The following is a 22,668-nucleotide window of genomic DNA, read 5'->3' on the forward strand; positions in this document are numbered from 1 at the left end:
AGTGTAAGTTGGCCAAAGCTTTTGAAAGCAGTTGGAAACTATGTACCAATAGCTGTAAAAATATGCAGGCCCTTTGATGGCCCTACTCACTAATATTCCTGCCTACACAGTGTCTGAATGGCCACCCATCTAATTACATCAATGCAGTCACATAAAACACATAATGGTTACTGAACTCCCTTTTTAAACACACTGTTCAAAACTAATCTAAATGGAATAGCCCAATATTTATGCACCTTTATTGGCTCAGACAAAAAAATACATGTTTAACTGTCACTTTCAAAAATGAATTTTAAAACGATGAGTCTAGAGAATACAGACTTGCTAGAGGGAAAGGGAGGGCAGGGAGATGGGAAGCCCATCCTCAGGGGCAATGGTTCAGCAAAGGCCTCAGCCCCGTGCGAGCCAGGGAGGGATCCATCCTGGCTGGGCAGAGTTCTCAGCACGTGCTGCCAGATGAGGCATGGTGAGGGCGTGGCCACTAGGACTAGGAGTCAAGAGACCATCTTCTCTTCTAGTCATGTCTCCGTTTGCTAATTGGATGGCTTTGGCAGAGCTCTTGATGAGCTCTGGTCATCTTCCTTCATGATGATGATGAGGAGGAGGAGGATGCTGGTGGTAGTGATGATGATGGTAATGAGAATGGTGGTGGTGATGGTGATGGTGGTTAGCTGATGGAGTATTTATAGTATCCCAGGCACCATGTTCAGAGCTATCCACATATTAATTTCCATCTATGGCAGCTACTATCTTAATCCTCATAAAGATGAGTAGAAGAGAGGCATAGAGGGCAGGCTTAGGTAACCTCCCCGAGGTGCCTGGGGGACAGAGCTGGGATTTGAACCCAGGAGGTCTAGCTGTCAGAGCCCAGGTGCTTAAGCACTACACTACATTCCTTTTCAAAAAAGTGAAAAGGCATCTTGCAGTTCTACCATGCTTTGATTTTAGACACGTAAAGACTTTTTAAGCACTATCTGAAAGGCCGTTTTACTGAGGGGTAACTCCCCACCCTGATTCTTCCCTGCCCCAAACACACATACACACTAAAATGTCAACTCAGTGAGAGTAGTAAGGATCCAGACTTTCCTTCTCAGCACTGCGTTTTCAGAGGGAGGAATGGCCTCTGGCACACAGGAGGTACTCAACAAATAGTTCTTGAATTAATGACTCCAGAGTTCAGATAAAGCAGGCAGTCAGAGAGAGTTAATGGAATTTTATGATTACACTTTGTTTTTGAAAGTTAACTGAAGGCAGATACTTCTTTTTCCAACTTGGAAAAATAACTAAATGACAGTAAATAGCAGAAGAATTTGGCAAACCTTCTCCTTGATAGATGTTATTTAGGCTAACCATTTCTCCATTCTATTGTCTGCCAAGTATAGGACATCAAAATCGGTAATTATCACAACTGCCAAAACAATAACAATGACACTATAGCAATGGTGACAAAAAGCGTTTATTGTAATTACACCAAATCTGTTTTGAGTTACTCATGCCCATTTAACATTTGCATCAGAATATCTTAGGGCAAGGTCTGCATTATTGGGTGGAGAAAATATAATTTTCTTTCTGACTAGTGCAGAAAACCAACTCAGAGATGCTAAACGTTTCATTAAGAAAAGGTTTTAATACGCACTCTGTATGAAGCAGCCTCATGCCAAATCACCCTTTCTGGAGCTACTTACTCAGAGGACAGATGAAGTCGGGAAGAAGATATTACACTGAGCAGCATCTCCAGCAACTGGTTTCTGAGCCAGATTGTCTTTCCAGATGTTTGACTTCCAGCTACAAAAAAGAAAATTCAGATTTGAGAAAAAACAGATGTAAAGAGACAGAATATTTGCTGCAGTAAGCAATCGTATTCACCAAATGCTTAGTTCTCCCAGGAGTTGAGACATGGATGGGACTTGAAATTTTGGCTTTCAGTTCTAGATTTCCATGCAATGCTTAAAAAGAATTTCAGGAAATGTTCCTAAAGTTCCCTTTAACTAGAGATGTTTTTGATGCTCCCCAATCACCACCCCTCACCAAAAAAAAAAAAATCCTAAAAATGATAAGGTCAAATTCTCCTTCCAGTAGAGGAATTTTTTAAATTATCATAGGCTGCAACACTTCCTGAGCACCTACTACATGCTGGGCATTATGCAAGGCACTGGGGGCAAAGAAGTGAAGATTGTGATCCTTGATCTGAGTTCCTGCTCTCAATCTGTTTCTAGGCTAGACCTTTGGCATGTCTATGTTGCACTAAAATTAGAGCTTGAATTGTAGCAAGAGGTATATGGTTCCAACGGAAGAAGAAACTTTACTTCTGAAGTGTTATTATAACCCTGAAGGCCATGTAAATATTGTCTTAATAGAAGATGTTTAGTGAGATAAAAGTTTTAGCATGGAGTCCCTATGAGAAGAAGGGTTGACGAAACAGTACACTGTTGTCTCATTATCCATTCATTTTACCCCTTGGTTAGCCAGCTATTTTACCACCAATTTGGGGCACACCCACCATGCTGTAGAAATAGAACTGATGAGGCAGCTTGGAGAACCGGAGTCAGAGTCCCCTCTATTTGGATTCTGGCCCCATCTCTCATTAAGGTCCTAATCTCTCTGAGCCTCCGTTTTCTCATCTGTAAAATGGGAATAATAATTCCTACTTTTCAGGCTTGATCTAAGGATAAGAGATAATTTATCTGGATTGAGTAACACTATCTAAGAGAATCTTTTGCGGTAAAAGTGTTCTCTATCTGTCCTGTCCAATGCAGTAACCACTGGCCTCACGTGGTTATCAAGCACTTGGGACAAGGCTAGTGTGACTGATGAACTGAATTTTTAATTGCATTTCATTTCGATTAATTAGAATTTAAATTTAAATGGCCATGTGCAGCTAGAGGCTCCCATCTTGGACACAGCAGATCCAGAGGGCCCAGGGCAAAGCAGTCAGTAGTTGTCCCCCTCACATTTGCCCTAACAGAGGGAATTTGGAACACGATGTAGCTGTGGTTCTGAGTCTGGTTAGGGAGAGAGAGACTCAAAGAAACAAATCACAGACCTTTGCACGAGATTAAACGCAAGGGCTGTAGAAGCAAAGAAGAGATGACTTCACCTGGCTTGTGGGACTGGGAACGGCTGGTCTAGCAGGGTGAGATGGGGTGGGGGCGGGGCAAGGGAGGCATTCCTGCAGAGTGAACAACACCTGCAGAGCATGGATGGACGGGCGGACCGTCACACATTAGGACGTGTACGTGCTTCAGAGTGTTGAAGCTGGGGCGCATCAGGGGAGCAAGGCAAGGGCTGGGGCATGAAGGCTCCCACCTGCTGGTCTACAGGGAACTGAGCATTATCCTGGAGGCCTTGGAAGCCATTCCAGGTTGTGAAGGAAGCACATACAATTTGCGTTTATTCGGGACCATAATCATAGAGCTGTGACCTCATAAGCCACCGTGTGGGAACAACAGCTCGGCTGTGGGTGCCTTCCCCCTCCTCCCCCTCAGCCTTGCATGCACAATGGCCCCACTGCATGTTCCTCTCAGGGCCGTCACGGGGGTTGTCTTGCTGCCTTCAGGCTGGCGTCTGGGAAAGGTCTTCTCACCAGGCACGGAGGGGTCCGGGGCTCCATCCACGCAGATCTGCCTCTCGTTCACCGATGAAGGCTTGAGGGTGTACACAACAAACAGCCCGATTCTTAAGACAGAAAGAGAAGGACACGCTCAAATGTGGGCTCAGCCCGTCTCCTAAACACACCTGAAGGTTTTCTACAGTGATCCACCTAAATGCGGCTTCAAGGGAGGGTTTGAGGGGAATCGTGTTATTCTGTGATCAATGGGATATTTCCAAAGACTTCTCAGATCTGTCAGGATTCATCAGAGCAGCTAGCTCTGGCTCTGCCAGCTCAACAGAACGAACAGTGATGAGGACAGAAAAGGTGATATGTCCTGCCAGAGGGCACTATCCTTTGGGAAGTCTGCAAAAGGCAGGCATGTTGGGCTGTTGGTCGGTGAGGATGCCTGTGCTCACGGAATTTCTGGAGTTCTTGGCACACGAGGTGTGTCCGAGCACCAGGGAGCAGTGAACACACAGCCCCGCTGGGGAGTCTAGCAGACCCACCCCTTTTTTCAGCTCTCCGCCCTGAACAGAGAAACTCCTAGGAGGTTCCAAGGAAAGAGAACCTGCTGCCGCATTGAAGGGGCAGTGCTGCTGGGCTGAGCATGGTCGGGGAGAGCTGGCGCCTACGTTCCCTCAGTAAACAGCCCCGAGGCTCTGCCCTTCCCCCTGGGGACCTGGCGCAGTACCTGTGCAAGTCCTGGAGGCTGAAGTGGCCCCTCAGCTGACAGCCCAGGATGGCAATGATGGTGGGTATCTTGGAGGGGGCGAGGCCTGGCTCGTTGAAGAGGAAGATGAGCTTGGGAATAAGCCGCGCCTGGTGAGCGACTTCAGCATTCCGGGGTCCTTCCCTGGCGAGCCCAGGAGAGAGGCAGTAAAAGCTTTTACTGGAATGAACCAAATTTGCTATGTTTCTGCTAAAAGGTTCCACAGGCTGGGCTTGCTCCGTGGCCCTCTGACTCCGATGCGCTCCTGGCAACTCGTCAAAATGCTGTCAGACACCCATCGAATACGTGTCTGCCCAGTGCCAGAGTCGCTCGGAGATGAGCCTCCCGGTGCCCTTCCACCCCTCCACCCCCTCACGCCCCCACCCCTGAAAACTGCCTTCAAAGACAACCCCAGCTATTGACTTTTAAATTCCAAGCCTCAGGGAAAACTAATGCTGGTCTCAGAAAACTCAGAACAAAGAGAGCAGACTGGAGTGTGACCACGGAGCACTTCCCAATAGCCGGAGCGCGGGCCTCCGCGAGCCCATCTGGGTGTGCGTCTTCCTGCCCACCCCAAACCACAAAGTGGATGAACACGCCGCTGAGAGTCCAAGGGGGAGAGAAACAGAATTCAAGCCTCTGCACTCCCTCCTTAGGATAATCGCGAATACAATTTCCAGTAAATTCTACTCCCCCAAAGAAAACAGCTTCCAGGGTGAGTGTCCGTCTCTTAGAAAACAACAGGTACAGAAAGAAAGTGGAAAGTGAGAAAGAAAATAAAGGTGGAGGAGAATGAGTCTGGGTGGATTGCTCCTTCTTGAACTGTCTTTTCAGCACTACTGTGTTGAATTCTGCCGAGTGCCACATCTCTGATACACAAAAGAGGCAGAACCAGCCCAGTCCTGCGTGTGACTTGCTCTCATGGGCTCGATGGGAAGATGTGCATTCATCACCTATGAGACCCCACTGTCCTTTGTGCTCTTTCGAATCACAGCACTGAGTAGCCTGCTCTTCTGTATTCCTCCACCACAGGGCTATGTCTTGTGCTTCTCTGAACTTCTAGCACTGAGAACTGGTATGGAATGGAGTGGGTTTATAATAGATAGGCCATCATGAACGGCTGCATGAAAAGATGGAGGCAAATACATTCAAAACACCGAGGTCCTAACGCTCTCCAGAAGAGGTGACACGTGAGGAGGCAGGTGGGGGTGTGTGTGAACAGCTTTATTTGTGAGGAAGGAGGTGGATTGATAGGCTGGCACCCCTGCCTCCCTTCCCCCAAATTCTCATCCCTGGTTTTCCTTGGGAATTACCTCTTCCTAACTCCCCTCCACCCGCTCCAGAGGGGAAGTCATGCTGCCTGGCCACGTGACCCAAGATGGCCCCGTGAGACTCCATCCTATTGCTAGGACTATCGAGTGAAAAAGAAGCCCTGTCTGCCGACTGTGCTGGACAGAGGACATGCTGTGAGGATGCCCAGCCAGAATGAAGTTAGCACAGAAGAAAGCACAGATGAGACCAGGGACAGATCTCAGATAAAGTAATATGAGCATCACCCAGACAATATGTGAAGCTCTGCCTCGGTCAACTGTATGAGCCAATAAATTTCCCCTTTCTCCACCTTCCTTTTTTCCCTCCCTTTCTTCCTTAAGTTGGTTTGAGTTGTATTTCTGCCACTTGCAATCAAAAGAGCCCTGACTAATTCAAAAAGTGACACTCAGTGTGATGGTATCTGGAGGTGGGGCTTTTGAGAGATGCTTAGGTTATGAGAGTGGAGCCCTCATGAATGGGACTAGCACCCTTATAAAAGAGACCCCAGAGAGTTCCCTCACCCCTTCTGCCATGTGAGGTTGTAGTGAGAAGACAGCCAACTATGAACCAGGAAGTAGGTCCCCACCAGACACTGAATCTGCCAGAGCCTTGGCCTTAGACTTCCAGCCTTCAGAACTGTGAGAAATCAATTTCTGTGATTTGTAAGCCACCCAGTCTACGGTATTCTCATTATAGCAGCTGTGCAGACTAAGACAGACATGCTACCACCCGGGGGCCCAGTGCTCTGGGAGGGAGAAGGCCGTGGTTGCTGAACCACCGGCTGTCCTATCCTCTCAGTCCCTGTTCTTGGCATGAAGCCTTTGACTGTACCCCCAGGCTGCCAAAGCCCAGCTTACCTTGGTGATTGAAGGATTTCCACAAGATGGGAAAAGAGGGAGAGCTCCAAGTTGTCCGCAGCATTCATCCAGAGCTAGAAGACAGAACAAACACACTGAAACCAAGGTGTGTGGAGAGACGGGTTTCCAGGCAGCGTGAGCAGGTACGGTGCTGGGCGTGGTCTCCTCTGACTTGGAATCACTAACACAGCTTCCCAGCTCTGGAATCAGACTAGCTCTCCTGACAGCTAGAAAGTAGAGGGCACCTCCCCCAGGGGCAAGTGCAAACACCAATTCCTATCGTCCCCATCTCTGCTGCTCTCTGGAGCTTCACTGTGGGTCTAGATGCTAACCAAGGACACCTGCACTAACCATCTCCTACGTGTGTCCCACCCTGGGCCCTGCAACCTGCTGTGTCCACACACCAAACAACATCTCATTTTCATTGGATCCTACAAGGCAAATACCAGTGCTCCCAATTCAGAGATGTGAAAAGACAGGCTGAGACAGACCACTGAGTGACAGGTACCTCACCACCCGCAAGTGATAGGACTGGAATTAGAAGCTGAGTCCCACCTCTCAGGTTTTATGCTGTAGCAACTTGTGCATGCAGTTTCTTCAGTTCCCCTATCTACAGAACCTGCAGCACAGCCCATGTTCCCATCTCCTGTAAACAGAACTGTAAGTGACATGCAAGTGTGAAATGCACTGAGATTCTGAGAGTGAACTTTATCACTCAGGTTGCTTTCTTCATTGTAAACAAAATGCAGCTGCTCCCCATCCTTCTGGGGCAGAGGTGATGGTGTGCCTTCATGCCTCATTTCTACTTCCTTTTAGAGAGCTCTACTATTTCTCACCTAAATGCTGACATTTCCTAAGGCCCAGAATCTATAAGGTTCAGATGTAGGATTGTAAGAGTGCACTCATACAGCAGCAAAAAGAGCTCATACTTACAAGTGATACCATTTGCCTGCGGCAAGAAGCATCATACAAAGTCCTAAAACGATATCATTATCTGCGTTTAGTAGGTAAGAACAGTGAGGCTCAGAGAGACTGAGCAACTTGTCTGGCGCCCCACGGTTTTTAATTGGCAGAGACTGACTTCAAAGCCTGGGCAGTCTGACCATGAAGCCCAGTCTCTTGCCTCCTCTCTGTGTTCCCCTACAGGCATCTCCTGCAGGCAGTGACCCAGAGGGTCAATAATCAACCTCACTTGAACCAAGCCGGTGGCCATGGCTCCATCCTTTTCCTTACTGGGGAAAACAGAATAGTCTCAGTGGACATAAGTTTATCAGGAAGGCAGAGACTGTCCCTCCCCAATCCCCAGAGCCCAGCATCACACATGCCATGTAGTGGGCACTTAATAAGGATCCACGACATTTTTTAAAAGAGTGAATGCAAAGTAAACCAAAGTCAGCTAAGTGGGTTACTCTCACGCCAGAAACAGGCTGACAGATTTCCAGCTCCCGTAAGCACGGTCCCTGCCGAGCACACACAGAGGTGGGGCAGCTGCATCTAAGAGAGCTGCTGTGGATCCATGTGGCTCCCAGGGAGGCAGGGGCAGCCAGACATGGCATCCCAACATACTCGAGAGGGTGCCAAGAGCTTTGCATGCTTGGAATTCATTCATTCATTCACGAAGGCAATCATGAGCAAATGATACAGCAGGCTCTGTGTCGGGAGCTGGAAGAGCTGAGAAAGTAAGACAGGAACCCTGTGGTACCCCTTACCCTTCCCATGAAACAATACCCCTCCCCCCGTTCCCTTTTCCAGAGCTTTAGAACAATAAGACGTTGCCACAGCACATTTGAGGCTGCCTAGCTGTTTTAGAAATTATTTTATATAATACCAACTGTCTGAATTTTGGGAAACATGCATAACTGAATCCTGCGGTTGTCATCCTGTGTCACATAACCCCTGTACGAGAGACTGCATTGAGATGTCTGGCTTAAATTTGTTCGAATATCAAATTCTGTTCTCTCCCCACCCCTGGGACCACCTCACTCTCAGAAAGAGGTGGCCTCTTCTGAGACCACAAGCCTAAGACACGCATGACTTCGACTTCCTGTCCCTTCCAGCTTCTCAACTTCCTGCCCCTCCCTGCTGCACACCCAGCATCAAGGATCACGCACCTTCTCCCGTAACCCACTCTCCGGTCTCCAAACCCTCCCTTTCCTTGAAGGACTTGTCCTGTCAGTTTGATTCTCACACTGGTATTTTAACCACCCCCTTTTCACTGCTCAAGTCTCCTACCTAAGTTCTGAAACGCTCCTCCATCTATTTTCTTCTCTCTCTTTTTCTTCTTCAAAAGCCCACTGACTGTCTCCTTCCCGCCTCCTCCCCGCTCTTCACCTCATGTCTGACCCCACCATTTACTCTTCACTGGGCCCGTCAGTGACCTCCAAACACAACCCACACAGCCCTGCCCTTACTTCACCTGATGTAGGCAGACACTGGGGAAACTCTTCTTCTTTTTGAAACTCTCTCCTCCCGATCTTTTAAAATTTTTATTTCATTTCATTTTGTTTTAGTGTGGTTTTTTTAGCATCTTTTTGCTTGTTTTTATTGGTTGCCTATTTTCTTAACCGCAGTGAAAAAGCACTGGCTCAGCTGAGGGGTAAGTTTATTCAGGGAGGAACAGGCAGTGGGAGCCTGGTGGGCTCCTGCATGGGTCATTCCTGGGCTGGGCTGATGGCAACGATGTGGAGCCAAGCTGCCCGAGCACGGCCGCAGCATTTCGGAAGGGGCAGCAGTGCTGCCAAGGCATGCTGTCTTGTTTGCCAGGGTGGTAAAGCCATTTGTGCATATCTGCTTCCCCGTTGTGCACAGGAAGCCCATATCGCAGGCCTTGCTGGATTCCCCCACAAGCCTTGCATCTATCTGCAGATCCAGGTCTGGGTGTTCATCCTGGCCTGGTCCAATTAGATAGTATTTCATTTAGGTTTTTTGTAGCTTTTATTTATGAGTAAGATTGACCTGTACTTTTTCATTTCCCATACTATCCTTTTTTGGTTCTGGTATCAAGATTAGCTCATGAAAGAAGCTGGGAGAAATAATACCTACACTATGATCATGACTATGATTTTTAAAAAATACATATATTATGCATAAAAAGTACAAAAAAAGGGATGCATTCAAAGTTAACAACAGTCGTCTGGGTCTCAGAGTTTTTCTTCCATTTTTCTGTAGTTTAAAATATTCTATAACAAGCACATATTATTTTTTAATTAAAATAAACAGTTTTTAAAATACTTCCATGGACTGCAGTGTGTACCGGCTAAAGTGTGCGCCCTGCAGCTTACCATCCCCCGCTGTCTTCTCTCCCTCCCCCTCCAGCCTCACCTCTACCTGCAACAACATCCCCACAGGTGCCCCAAGCCCCCTGCTCTCAAATCCCCACGGTTGCTCTCACCCCCACACGTGAGCAAATAGCATCCACTCCACCTGAAATACTCCCCCATTGAACACATTCTGTCAAACTCAGCCCCAGAGCCCGGATCTGCTGAGCTGACTGTCCTCTCCTTCCACTCCCCAGATGCCCTGTGCCTCCCTCACCGGCACCCAGCACACTGTAGCACCACCTCTGTGGTGTCCTGGGCCCCATCGTTGCGTACAGGGCCTCATCATGGTTATCACCATGTCTCCAGAACACACCAGCGCCCGACCCCAGTGGGCACTCAGTAAACAATGCTTCGGGAATGGATCTCTCCACCCAAAGGTCTGTGCAGGACTCCTCACTCAGCCTCAGGTGTGCCCTCAGCATCTCTCACTCATCCCTTTAAAGGAACATTTATAACCAGCAAGGCACCATCCAACGGAACTGGTATGTTTTAAAATCCGTCTTATATATGGAAGCTTACACTTTTAAAATCCTTTTCCAGATACTATCTGATTTGGCTCCCACTCCAGCCTGTGAGGGAGAGGAGATGGTCTCCCTTTCACACATGAGAAGACTGAAACTCAGAGAAGTCAAGAGACGTGCCCGAGGCCACACAGCCCATTGGTGGTAGGAGTTAATTATTACACAAGGCCTCTGAGATCCAAAGCCTTGTCAGTTTTCTCTCTCACTACCATCTTGACCATCAAGGAAGCTGACCTGCTGGGTTTAGAGAAAGCTCCAGGCTTTCTGTACCATCACACACCTGTTCCTTTAGGGCTAGTGACCAGTCTCTCCAGTTTACCTCGAAATTGCAGAGGATGTGCTGGAAGACACCAATGTTGGTGATAGCAGAGGACCCAAAGCCCAGTTCTGCGGTGCCGGCAACAGACAGGATCAGCTGAAAAATGCGATGGTTTAGGAAAGAGGTCTTTTTCCTCAGGAGAAACGCCATTATCTGCAAAGGTTAAAACACAAAGCAGTTTACTCATGAATGCATCGTCACCACTCTTTCTCCCTCACCCACTTGTTCCTACCAGCACCTTTGGTCAGCCCAGGCTGAAAGCGCTCCGCTCTCTGGTGCTACCTCTTCCATTCCCTTGTTATCAGAAGGAAAACATATACCAACTTCTGTAGCTGCTTCCCCACCAGTGTCTGCTTTTCTGTACTTGAGGCTTCACCTCTCACTGTGGGCCCCCGGCTCCTTCCTGAATCTTACACATTTCCAGACTGCCACCTTCTCCTGGTTTCTTTCTACATTTCTGAGTATTCTTCTCATTTTCCTTTACTGAATCCTACATTCATACCCATCCTACAGATGTTGCTATATCACTAGGAAGCCATCACCGGCCCACGAACCCAATTACATCAGCTTCACTTCAGGCTGCTGCCAACAGACGTGCCATTCTGCTGTGCCAGGCCCTGGGAAACTGGCAACACGCAAGCATCCATACCGAGTTGGAGGCACTGGGATCCCAGTGGCCCACACTCATCTCAGAGACTAATGAGATGGACCTCACCTAGCCTCATGTCTCTGTTGACCTCAGCCACACAAAAGTCAGGCTGACCCGCCATCCACTTGCATCTGGGTTCTCATCAACTTCATCTGGATTCTCAGCTCAGCTCATCCACAGCTCAATTCCCTACGCCTGTATCTGACACAGTCCACCCTTCTCCCTGTCCTCTCAGACACGCTCTTCCAGTGTGTCATTAGGAAGTCTCACTTGTTGTTATGAACTGAATATCTGTTCCTCCCCAAATTCACGTTGAAACCCTATTCCCCAATATGATGCTATTTGGAGACAGGTCTTTTGGGATATAATTAGCATTAGAAGAGGTCATGAGGGTGGAGCCCTCACAGATGGGATTAGTGCCCTTATAAGAGCACAAGGGAGCTTTCTTCCTCTCTCTACTCTGCCATGTGAGGATACAATGAGAAGTTGGCCATCTGCAATCCGGAAGGGAGTCCTCACTCAACCTGACCATGCTGGCACCCTGATCTTGGACTTCCCAGTCTCCAGAACTGTGAGATAATTAATTTCTGTTGTTTATAAGCCACCCAGTCTATAGTATTCTGTCATAGCAGCCCAAACTGACTGAGACAATTGTAATCAGAAAATAATATCTTTTCAGACTGTTCCAGTCACTTCTTCAGCATATCCCCACTCCCCAACCAGGACATAATTAGGATGGCTGAAAGCTGCTTGAGAAAAGTCACTCAGGCTGACTGGTTTCACTTTACATTAATAGTGTCAAATGTCAAATTAGTACTCAATTTGGCCTGGCAGTCCAACTCTTTTTTTAGTAAGCTGGCTTTCCTCATCCTAAAGATGGTGATCTCATCTCTTCTCCTCTCTCCTTCAGCCTCCCTCCCCTCCACCACCTGACTCAGTACACAGCTGAGAATTTAGAACCCATCAGACGTGAACACTCTCATGTCCCCACCATCAGATCCACAAATGCCTGCACTGCATTCCTTCCTGTCACAAGCAGGGTTTCTCTTCACCTGGCCTCTGGGACCCACCCCTCGCCTGCTCCTTGGGATAGCTCTTCTCTCCTAGCTTCATCCATCCTTCTCTCTTCTGTCACTTTCTTCCTGACAAATATGCCCTAGTAGTTCTCCTTTTAAAGATAACCTTCTCTTGAATCCTAATCCCTCTAGTTTGGGCCCCATTTCTCTACTCTTCTTTGTAGGTGAACTTCTTGAAAGCACTATCGGACTTCTCTGGCGGTGCAGTGGTTAAGAATCTGCCTACCAATGCAGGGGACACGGGTTCGAGCTCTGGTCTGGGAAGATCCCACAGGCTGTGGAGCAACTAAGCCTGCAAGCCACAACTGCTGAAGCCTGAACACCCTAGAGCCCGAGCGCCACAACTACTGAGCCCTCGTGGCGTGCTGCAACTACTGAAGCTCGCGTGCCTAGAGCTCGTGCTCCGCAACAAGAGAAGCCACCACAATGAGAAGCCCTCGCACTGCTACAAAGAGTAGCCCCCGCCCGCCACAACTAGAGAAAGCCCGTTGCACAGCAACGAGGACCCAACACAGCCAAAGATTTTAAAAAATTTAAAAAATAGAAAGCACTATCAACACACTCAGGCTCCACATCCTCACTTCACATTCTCTTCTCAACCCCCTTCTGCTGGTTGCTGCCTCTTCCTGCCCACCTGCCTTAGAAAGGTCACTAGTGATTCCCAGGTGCCAAGTCCAACAGGGACTTCTCTGTCCTTAGTTTGCTGCATTATTTATCAGCATCTAGCATTGTTTGACTATGCCCACCTTCTCAAAACACTTTATTTTTCAAATTCTTTGACAAAGCATTTCTTTGTTTTCTCTTCCTTCTTCCCTCTCAACCTCCCTTGTTGGGTTTTCATCATATTTCCAAGCTCTACCTGGTTAGTTCCTCACTGCTTCCTCCTTTGTCCTCTTCTCTCCTTTCACTACTCCTTTTCTTTGGCTATTTCATCAATTTCCTTAGATTAAATACCATCATGATGCTACTGATGACTCTCACATCTATACCTCCCACCAAGCACGCCCTTCTGAACTCCAGAGCTGGGTATCCCACCTGATATTTTACCTTTGATGTCTCACAGTCACCTCACACTTAGCATGTCCCAAATGTCTTATTCCTTCCTGTCGGCAGCACTCTGGGTGCACAGCACTGGCTGTTTTCATATGCTACGTGCCAAGACTGCTCACAAAGACTCCAAGTCTCCCCAGATCCGGGATGCAGTCTCACATCATGTTGGATTCTATCCAGTCTCCGATCTTGACCCTTCAAACCATCTTCCACACAGATGTCAAATGTCATTCTAAAGCATCATTCATTCCACTTCCCTGTTCTAAGCCTATGAATGGTTACTCATCACCTCTGAGATAAGATCCATGCTCCTTGGAGTGGCAGGGCTCTGACCCTTCCCTCCATCTCCATCTAGGCTGTGCACCTGCCTGCAATTGTACTTTCCTCCCAGCCATGTCGAGGAACCCATCTTGGATCCCTTAAGTGTTCATAATGTTAATCTAGAACACCATCCTCCATCTTTACCATGTTATGAAAATCCATCTTATAAAACTTGGCTGGATGTCACCTAGTCTGACAAGAGGATGATAAATAAGTTTGATAGAAATAACAGATAGGAAGGGTTATGCTCTCCAATCAGCAAACCAACAGATAAATACAGAGTAAACGTCTAAAAAATGATTAAATCCACTCCTGAGCCAGCCAGTTAATTGAAGACCCTTGTTTTCATTCACTGATTCATTCCAAAAATCATTACTGAACACTTACTGTCTACCATGTGCTCTTAGGATGCAACAATGAACAAGCAAACCCAGTCCTGTCCTCATGGGGCTTGTGTCTAGGGGCAAAACAGACCACAAACATGGCAACAAGTACATATACAACATGCCAAACAGGCATGCACATTAGGAAGAAACAAAGCAAGAAAATGTGTCTAGAAAGAGATGAGGGTTCTGTTTTATAAAGAGTAGTCAGGGAAGGCAAAAAATAGTAATAATAATCTTGTTTCTTTACTCAAACCTGCCATTTCCCACCTCTCTACCACTATCTCTTTCCCTAAATACATAAATTTTTGAAATATTTCTATTGTAAGCCATAAGAGTTTTAAAATTTTTTCTTCTGCCTTCACATTAAAAAGTACAACGAATCTCTGAATCTGATGGGTTCTTTACTCAAACTATTTGGGAGTCCTTGTCTCGTGATAATATTTTTCTCTCTACCTCATTAGACAATGTTGTAGGCTGACTGTATCGCCTCAAAATTTATATATTGAAACCTAATTGCCCGTATGATGGTATTAGGAGGCAGGGCCTTTGGGAGATGATTAGGTCATAAGGATGGAGCTCTCGTGAGTGGGATTAGTATCCTTATAAAATAGACCCCTGAGAGCTCCTTCATCTTTTCTGCCATGTGAGGACACAGCAGAAAGATGGTTGTCTATGAAACAGGAAGTAGGTCCTCACCAGACACCGAATCTGCCAGCACCGTGGTCTTGGATTTCTCACTCTATAGCACTCTGAGAAATAAATTTCTGTGGCTGTTAAGCCACCCCATCTATGGTATCTTTTATAGCAGCCTAAACAGACTGAGTCAGACAGAAATTTCCACGGAGGGAGGGACTAAACCCATTTATTCATCTGTATCCCTAGACTGACACTGCCTGGCTCTTAGGAGGTGCTCAGTCAATATGTGTTGAGTAAACAGATTCCATTCAAGGGCCACTTTTTGCCTCTACCATCTCTTTCTGAAAAGCTCAGCCAGTCCAGTCCTCTAGACCTTCTCCGATCCCCTTTCTTTTTAAAGAAGCTCTTTGTGACTCCTCTACCAAGTGTGACGCGGCCACCTCGGCAGCCCTGGAGCACATTAACGCTCCCAAAGCACTTCATTCATGCGACAAGCGCTCACTGAGAACTCACGACGTGCCGGGCCCTGCAGTGGGCAGCGAGGAGACAACGGCGAACACAACAGGGCCCAGCTCTTAGGAGCTCCAGGGTTCTGGGAAGATGGAGGGTAACCACTGGGTCACGGAGACTGTGGTAGCTCTGGAAGAGAATCTCGGACACTTGTTGCATTTGATTTGTACTGAAATTATTCTGGTATTCGTCTTATTTTATCCTTCTAGGTCTACCCACGAGAGCAGGAACTGCTTTGGGCCTTTTTAGAAATGCTCACAGTAATTATTAAAATCCCTAGCCAGAGCAGATATCCATGTGCTGAACTGGGACAAATCCCACTACTACTGCCTTTAACAATATAATCAGAGAAAACTGTTATATACCAGGAGCCTCAATACTTGCATTTTGATATAAATCTGGCCACACACATTCATTTATTCCCCAGATATTTACTGAGTCTTTCTGGTCTCAGTAATACACTGGCAAAGAACAAGAAAAGCCCAGTGCTTTAGACCATTACAGTCTGATGGAGATGAGCAGAGTGATTATCACAGCACTGCATGAGAGCAGTTAGACCTGGGCATACACACAGTGCCACAGAGGCTGGGAGACGACCACACGGGCAGTGCAGGGGTCAAGGGAGATGTCCCCCTTGCCACTGGAGCTCCACCTGGGAAAACAAGAGGAATGTGCCTGGGAAAAATGATCAACAAACCATGGGCACAGGAACACAGCGTCACACTATGTGTTTAGTGATCCATGACCACACGGGATTTGAGGACACAGGAGTGTAGGGTATGAAACGCTGGCCGGGTGGGAGGTGGGGCTGGAAGGCCAGGTTGGTAGCCAGTTAGAAAGGCCTTTAGGAGTTGGGATATTGTATCAACGACCGGACGTGTCTGAAGGGTTTGCACGAGGCAGAGGTGTCATCAGGTCTATAATGTAGAACTGTGACTGGCATCAGTGGACCTTGAGGGAGAGGCAGGAGGAAGGGGCTGCTGTCTGGCTGTGGCACAGCAGTCCAGGTGAGAGGGGGTGTGCCTGACGTGACACCATACAGCTTTCTTCTCAGACCCTGACTCGGGGGCCGAAGAGACAGGGAGGCCCTCCCCCTGCCCCCACTGTGCCCAGGAGGAAACTGCAGCCTCTGTGCCCCAGTGACCTTGTCTAGGCCTTGACCCTATTCCTGCCCTGCATGAGTCCTTTCTTGGCTGCTTCCCAGCCAGGCAGGGCATTCCTGAAGGACAGTGTCTACAACTCATCTGACATTATGAACAGTAAATAGCAATAACAATCACAGTGCACACACACGGCAGTTACTCTGAGCAGGCACATGTCTAAGCACTCAGCATATATTAACTCAGTTATCACAATTCTACAAAATAGGTGTTGCTATTATTCCCATTTTACACAGAGGAGAACTGAAGCACAGAGAGATTAAGAACTAAAGATGGCCAACATTTCTAGGGCACTTACTCTGGGCCAGACATAATTCTAAGCCCTTCACTTGTATTAAATCATCTAGTCCTCATGATACAGGAGATATGATAGATACAGGAGATATGACAGATCATATCGTGCAGGTAGAGAAACCAAGACAGAGAGGGTTAATAACTCAGGACTCAGGCAAGGTTAAGTAGTAAGTTAGGCAGAGGCTCAATTCAAACGCAGCATTCTAGTTCTATGGTCTAGGCTCTTAGCCATCATGCTAGATGCGAAGTGGGGGGATCACAAATGATTCCTGAATTCATCAGTGAAAGGTGCCGGCAGCTGCAGACAGGTGAGCATCCCCATCCTGATCAGAGTCCCTCTCTGGCTGGCTGTCACCTGGCACTCTGCTCTGGTGACACTGGTCTTAGGACCCAGGGACCTTCAGTTTCCCTTCTCCAAAAGTCATGCTAGTGGGAATGTCCACTTGGGCCAGCAAGCCTCCTCCCTGTTCCTCGGGGATGCCAGCTCCCTGAAGGGGGGGCACTGCAGGCTCAGATGTGAGGGTGGGATTACCTGGTACCCACAGATGAGCTGCATCAGGCGATCACACATGACATTGCTGGTCAGGACCGAGTGCAGGACTTTCACGGCCGCGTACAAGGTGTGGTCATCCGTTGCTAAGGAAATGAGGCCCAGGAGGATGGCAGGGCCACCGATGAAGTCCAGGCTACTGGCAGCAGGGCTGGAGTGGAACACCCTTACCCCTGTGTGGGACAAAGGGCATTCCTGAGTATACTACAGCTTCACTGCAGTGGAAGTTCCCGCGGCACCATGCAAGAGCTGTCAGGAGCACCATCCACTCAGGGCAGGGGCCTGTGCACAGGACAGGCTGGGAGGAAAAGGAGGGGCTTTGAAACTTTTAGGTCAATGAGAAATCCTGTGCTGAGTCCTTTCTGGGTCACAGAAGGCTGAAACAGCCCAAGGGATTTCAGACCTCCAGCCTCCGTCTCAGTCCAGAGTGCCGGATGAGCCAGTTGCCCTCTGAGCCTCAGTTTGCTGGCTGCTCTGACAACTTCTGGTTCTTGTCTGCCCTCTAGATCTGCAACGTTGGACCCCTGCATCAGTTCATGGCTTTGCTCCTGCCTGATTGCAAGGCAACCAACAGTCGCTGGCTGTTGTTTTCACCCAAACAACCACAAGCACTGCCTCTGCTCAGAGGCCCCACTGTACTCACTCCATTGTGCACAGACGCCAGCCCCGTTAGTAGCGAGTTCACGACCCGTTGTCAGCTGCAGCAAAGTGAACTGACCTCTGCAGGGAGGCTAACTCTCTGGTGAGATTAACTCCCAACTCTCGCCCTCACTGTTCCAGCTCCTCAGCCCTCTCAGTCCTGCCTGCCGCTCCAGAATTCCAGGCTGCACAAGCGATGACGGCCACAACCCTTCTTCCCAAATAGCAGTAAAAGTTCATACCTAATTGGCCTATGGCCACGGCTCCAATGGTTCGAAGAGAGCCCGAGAGGTGACTAGCACAATTTCTTAGCAAGAACACAGGCGTGGCATTGTTGCGGGATGAAATGTTCATCTAGAGAAATTGGTAACAATTAATCCAAGAAACCTTCCTGGGAAGGAGGAGGTCTTGTTCATGAGCTCCTGGAGGGCAGGCACCCACAGGCCTGGCACTCCGTAAGTGTAAGTCAGTGAATGAATAATAACTGAACCGACGTCAGAGGGACTGAAGCCAAAATTCAGGTTCCCCTGTCCTGCCTCCCAGGCTCTGGCTTAATCATAAGGGAGCAACTTCGGTTATACAACTGCGCCACCAGTGTCCCGCATGCTCACTAGTGTAAACAAATGCTCACAGTGAGGAGCTGATGAGAGCAGGAGGGACCTGAGGACACTGGAGGTGGAACGGTGCTGTGAAGGCCAGAGCTGCCTCCTTCCCGATCTAGGGTCATCCGGCTCTGCAAGCCCTGGCATCCCCAGTCTGAGACGGCCAGGAAGACAGGGACCCTGGTCTCCTCCAGCAGAAGGTTCTGTGCTGGTAAGGCACAGCTGTGGTGCTCAACAGGACTTAACCCCTGATCCTGCCGTCTCAGTAAAGGGAAGGGGCCTTCTGTCTGTGAGGGTGGAGAGAACGTAAACAAATCAGCCCGAATTCATCAGCAGTAAGCAATAGAGCTCTTTATGCAGGAATTAGGAAACAGGAAGTCTAATGGCATCTTCATCTATAAGCATGTCTGCTTGCTGTTTTGCAAGTTTGTTGTTTGCATAAACACAGTGATTCAAAGAATATTCTGCAATGTTGGGGGGTTAGTAGCACCCAGAAAAGGGAAGCTCAGTAGTGTTCCCAGTGTTACAGAGGCTTTATAAATATTCCATTTGTTCTTGCTCTACCAAGGAAAACGAAGAACACCTACTTTCTTCTCAGAAATAAGAGGTTTAGTCTGGTGGGATGCGAATGCGCGGGCGTCATGAAATATTTTAACAAATGAAGTGGGAAGCACGCCTGTGTGTAACTGTCTACACACGCACAAATGTGAATTAGTATTCACTTAATCACTGAAAACTGAAGGAAGCCATGAGATCGTGATTCCAAAACGGAGCAGCAGGTGAAGTTAGAGGGCATACCTCTTTGGCAATCAGGCGGCTGTCCACCTCATTGTATGCGTTTCTGATGTCTGCAACGCTGGTGATGGAGGAGCTGGCTATATGAAGGCCAAAGGAAACCCTTTCCTCTGCAACCAGGGGCATCACTTCCGTACAAGGGGCCTCTCCTAAAATAACACATCTTCAGTTATTTCTATTCTTACTTTACTGAGTAGGAAATTAAGCCTCAGAAGAGTAAGTATCTACTGCTACATGGCGAAGTCATCACTGAGGAATGTTTGTAGTTGCTATATGTTGTTACATTGTATGTTATATATTACATGTTTTGCCCCTACCTGTGATTTCTGACACATAGAAAACTGTAGAGAAATCTCACAATATTAACCCTACTATAAAAATAGAGGCATTCCAAGTATGAAATTACTAAAGCTTGAGACACCTATCGAGAATGTAACCTCGCTCCCAAAATGCTGGGCCGAAAGCCCTAAGGGTTTCAATGAGCTGCATGTACATGGTAAACACATCCTTTGGCATGAGTGCCCAGGTCGCTGAGTCAAGGAGAGCCACATGTGGCACTTGAGAAGCATGGTGTGAACAGAGAGTTGATGAAACTTCGGCTCTGGACCTGACCTCCTCACATTGTTCTGGCCAGTGCCCTTTGCCAGAGGAAATGAAGATCAAAGAAGACATGGAGCCTGGAGACAGAAACACTCCAGGGCACTCAATCGCCCTTCACCAGGCACGAAGTCTTCCATACATAGATTCATTTATCATTCTTCCCAGATGGGAGCTGACCCCGTTGACTTGACAGAGCACAGAGAGCTATGCTCCCTGCTTGAACAGCCAACAATCAATAATGAAAATGTGGGTGTTTTGTCTGCCTGTTTAATAATTGAAGACAACAGTATACTTTAGTTAAAAAGCTTCTTCATTAAAAGGAATGTAACTGATTTATCTCACTCGCTTCCCCCTTTGTTTGCTGATGGTATTACCCACCCACTTTCCTCCATCATGTGTGTTGGAACTGAAATCTAAAGGAGATTGTCATTTCCTTTTCTGACATTTTCTATTGGATTGTAAATATGTAATGATCCAATTACAGAGGTTTTCCCTAATGACTGGCCTGTGCTGAGTTTATTCTTTATAAATAAGCTATAAATAACTGAATGGCCATTTAAAAAATAGTATCGGCAAGATCATTATAAATCAAAACACCCCATACCTTGGGCATGCACAGCTTGGAAGTTACCACAGTATCTTGGACCAAGTTTGTTAATAACTTCCAGAGTTTCCATTGAGATGGCTTCTTCGAAGAGGTACGCAGGGCCCAGACGCCATATTAATAATGACTTTTGTTTCCAAACTTGAGGGGTAGCAATATATCCATAAACATCCACAAATGAAGATGGATCCATTGAAAGGAATGGTCCTGGTAAGGCCTGAATGTACAACATCTGTTAACATAAAAAGGTTGGGGGGGGGGTGATGTAGATGGGAGGTGTTTAACCTCAGAATTAATCAAACAAACACATAAAATATAAAATGATGTACCTTCTTCTTCTCTCAAAGTGAAAACTTGTTTTATCTAAAAACATTACAAAGATAACTCTCAAAGCTGAGAAACAGTGCACAAAACAGTTTATAAAATGCTGGTGGGAGTAAAAAACTGACACTGTGCCTTTGGAAACAAATTTGATAAGAGCTATAAAGTGCCACTAAAAGGTTCATCTTTTTCTTCCCACTCATTTCACAAAGAACTTAAATGTCCAATATTGGTACCTTAGTTAAGTTTTACGTACTAGAAATAATTACAGGCTGGAAAGGAAGAAATAAAACTGTCTCTATTTGCAGATGGTATGTCCATGTAGAAAATTCCGAAGAATCTACCAAAAAAAAAGATACTTCCTAGAACTAACACCTGAGGTCAGCAAGGTAACAGGATACATGATCAACACACACAGATCGACTGCATTCTATACACTAACAAAGAACATGCAGAAACTGTAACTGCTCACAAGAAGATTAAATACTTTTTTGCTCTGCAAAATCCCATATGAAAGAGGATGAAAAGCAAGCTATAGATTAGGAGAAATTATTTACAAATTACGTATCTAACAAAGGACGGGTATCTAACATATTTAGATAAACTCTTAAAATTCAACAGTAAAAAACCAACAATCCAATTAGAAAATGAGTGAAACACGTGCATAAGACATCACTAAAGAGGATATACAAGTTGCAAATAAGCGCATGAGAGGATGTTCAATCTCATTAGCCATTAAGGAAATGCAAACTAAAAACAAGAGATATCATCACTACACACCTATCAGAATGGCTAATTAAAAAAGAGTGACATCACCAGATGCAGAGAAACGGGACGACTCATCCATTGCTGGTGGGGATGGAAAATGGCACAGTCACCATGGAAAAATATTCTGGCAGCTTCTTATAAAACTAAACATGCACTTACCATAGGACCCAGCAATTAGACTCTTAGGTATTTAACCCAGAGGAATGAAGACTTAAGCTCACACAAAAAGCTGTACGTAAATGTACATAGCAGCTTTATTTGTAACATCCCAAAACTGGGAACACATCCAACGTCCTTCAATGGGTGAATGGTTACGTATCCATATCTGAGTGTATGGAATGCTATTCAGCAATAAAAAAGGGATGAACTACTGACACATACAACAACTAAGATAAATTTCCAGAGAATTACGCTGAATACAAATCTAATCCTAAATATCACATACTGTATGATTCCATAGATATAACCACATCTTTTAAATGACAACATTTTAGCTCACTGGTTGCCAAGTTTAGGGACAGGGATTGGGAGGGGGTGTGGGTGGGTGGTGGTGGTAGTTATAAAAATACAACAAAAGAGACCCTTGTGGTGATGGAAATGTTCTGTATCTTGGTGGGAGCAGTGGATGCAAGAACATACAAATGTGATAAAATTGTATGGAACTAAATACACACACACGAGTACAAGTAAAACTGGGGAAATCTGAATGAATTAGCAGATTGTATCAATGTCAATATCTTGGCTGTGATATTCTATAGTTTTGCAAGATATTACCATTGGAGTAAACTGGATGAAAGGTACACAAGATTTCTTTCTTTCTTTCTTTCTTTTTTTTTTTTTTTGCGGTACGTGGGCCTCTCACTGTTGTGGCCTCTCCCGTTGCGGAGCACAGGCTCCGCGGCCATGGCTCACGGGCCTAGCTGCTCCGCGGCATGTGGGATCTTCCCGGACTGGGGCACAAACCCGTGTCCCCTGCATCGGCAGGCGGACTCTCAACCACTGTGCCACCAGTGGTACTTGGTCAATCTCTTTCTTACCACTAAATGTTAGCCTACAATTTTCTCAAAAATTTTCTCAA

General features: G+C 46.8%; 1 protein-coding gene across 2 annotated transcripts in view; it reads right to left on the reverse strand.

The window, feature by feature from the left end:
* WDFY4 (WDFY family member 4) overlaps window positions 1-22,668 on the reverse strand; it is a 280,347-nt gene that overhangs the window by 165,262 nt on the left and 92,417 nt on the right. For both annotated transcript variants that reach the window (XM_067710249.1, XM_067710248.1), the window contains 9 exons: window positions 20,502-20,733; window positions 19,301-19,446; window positions 18,143-18,254; window positions 17,244-17,434; window positions 10,630-10,782; window positions 6,470-6,543; window positions 4,284-4,445; window positions 3,584-3,675; window positions 1,686-1,785 (listed from right to left, as the gene is read on the reverse strand). In XM_067710249.1, coding sequence (XP_067566350.1) covers window positions 1,686-1,785; window positions 3,584-3,675; window positions 4,284-4,445; window positions 6,470-6,543; window positions 10,630-10,782; window positions 17,244-17,434; window positions 18,143-18,254; window positions 19,301-19,446; window positions 20,502-20,733 — 1,262 coding nt within the window. The remainder of the gene's footprint in view (window positions 1-1,685; window positions 1,786-3,583; window positions 3,676-4,283; window positions 4,446-6,469; window positions 6,544-10,629; window positions 10,783-17,243; window positions 17,435-18,142; window positions 18,255-19,300; window positions 19,447-20,501; window positions 20,734-22,668) is intronic.

Source organism: Pseudorca crassidens, chromosome 16 (genome assembly GCF_039906515.1).
Source record: "Pseudorca crassidens isolate mPseCra1 chromosome 16, mPseCra1.hap1, whole genome shotgun sequence".
Taxonomy (NCBI): domain Eukaryota; kingdom Metazoa; phylum Chordata; class Mammalia; order Artiodactyla; family Delphinidae; genus Pseudorca; species Pseudorca crassidens.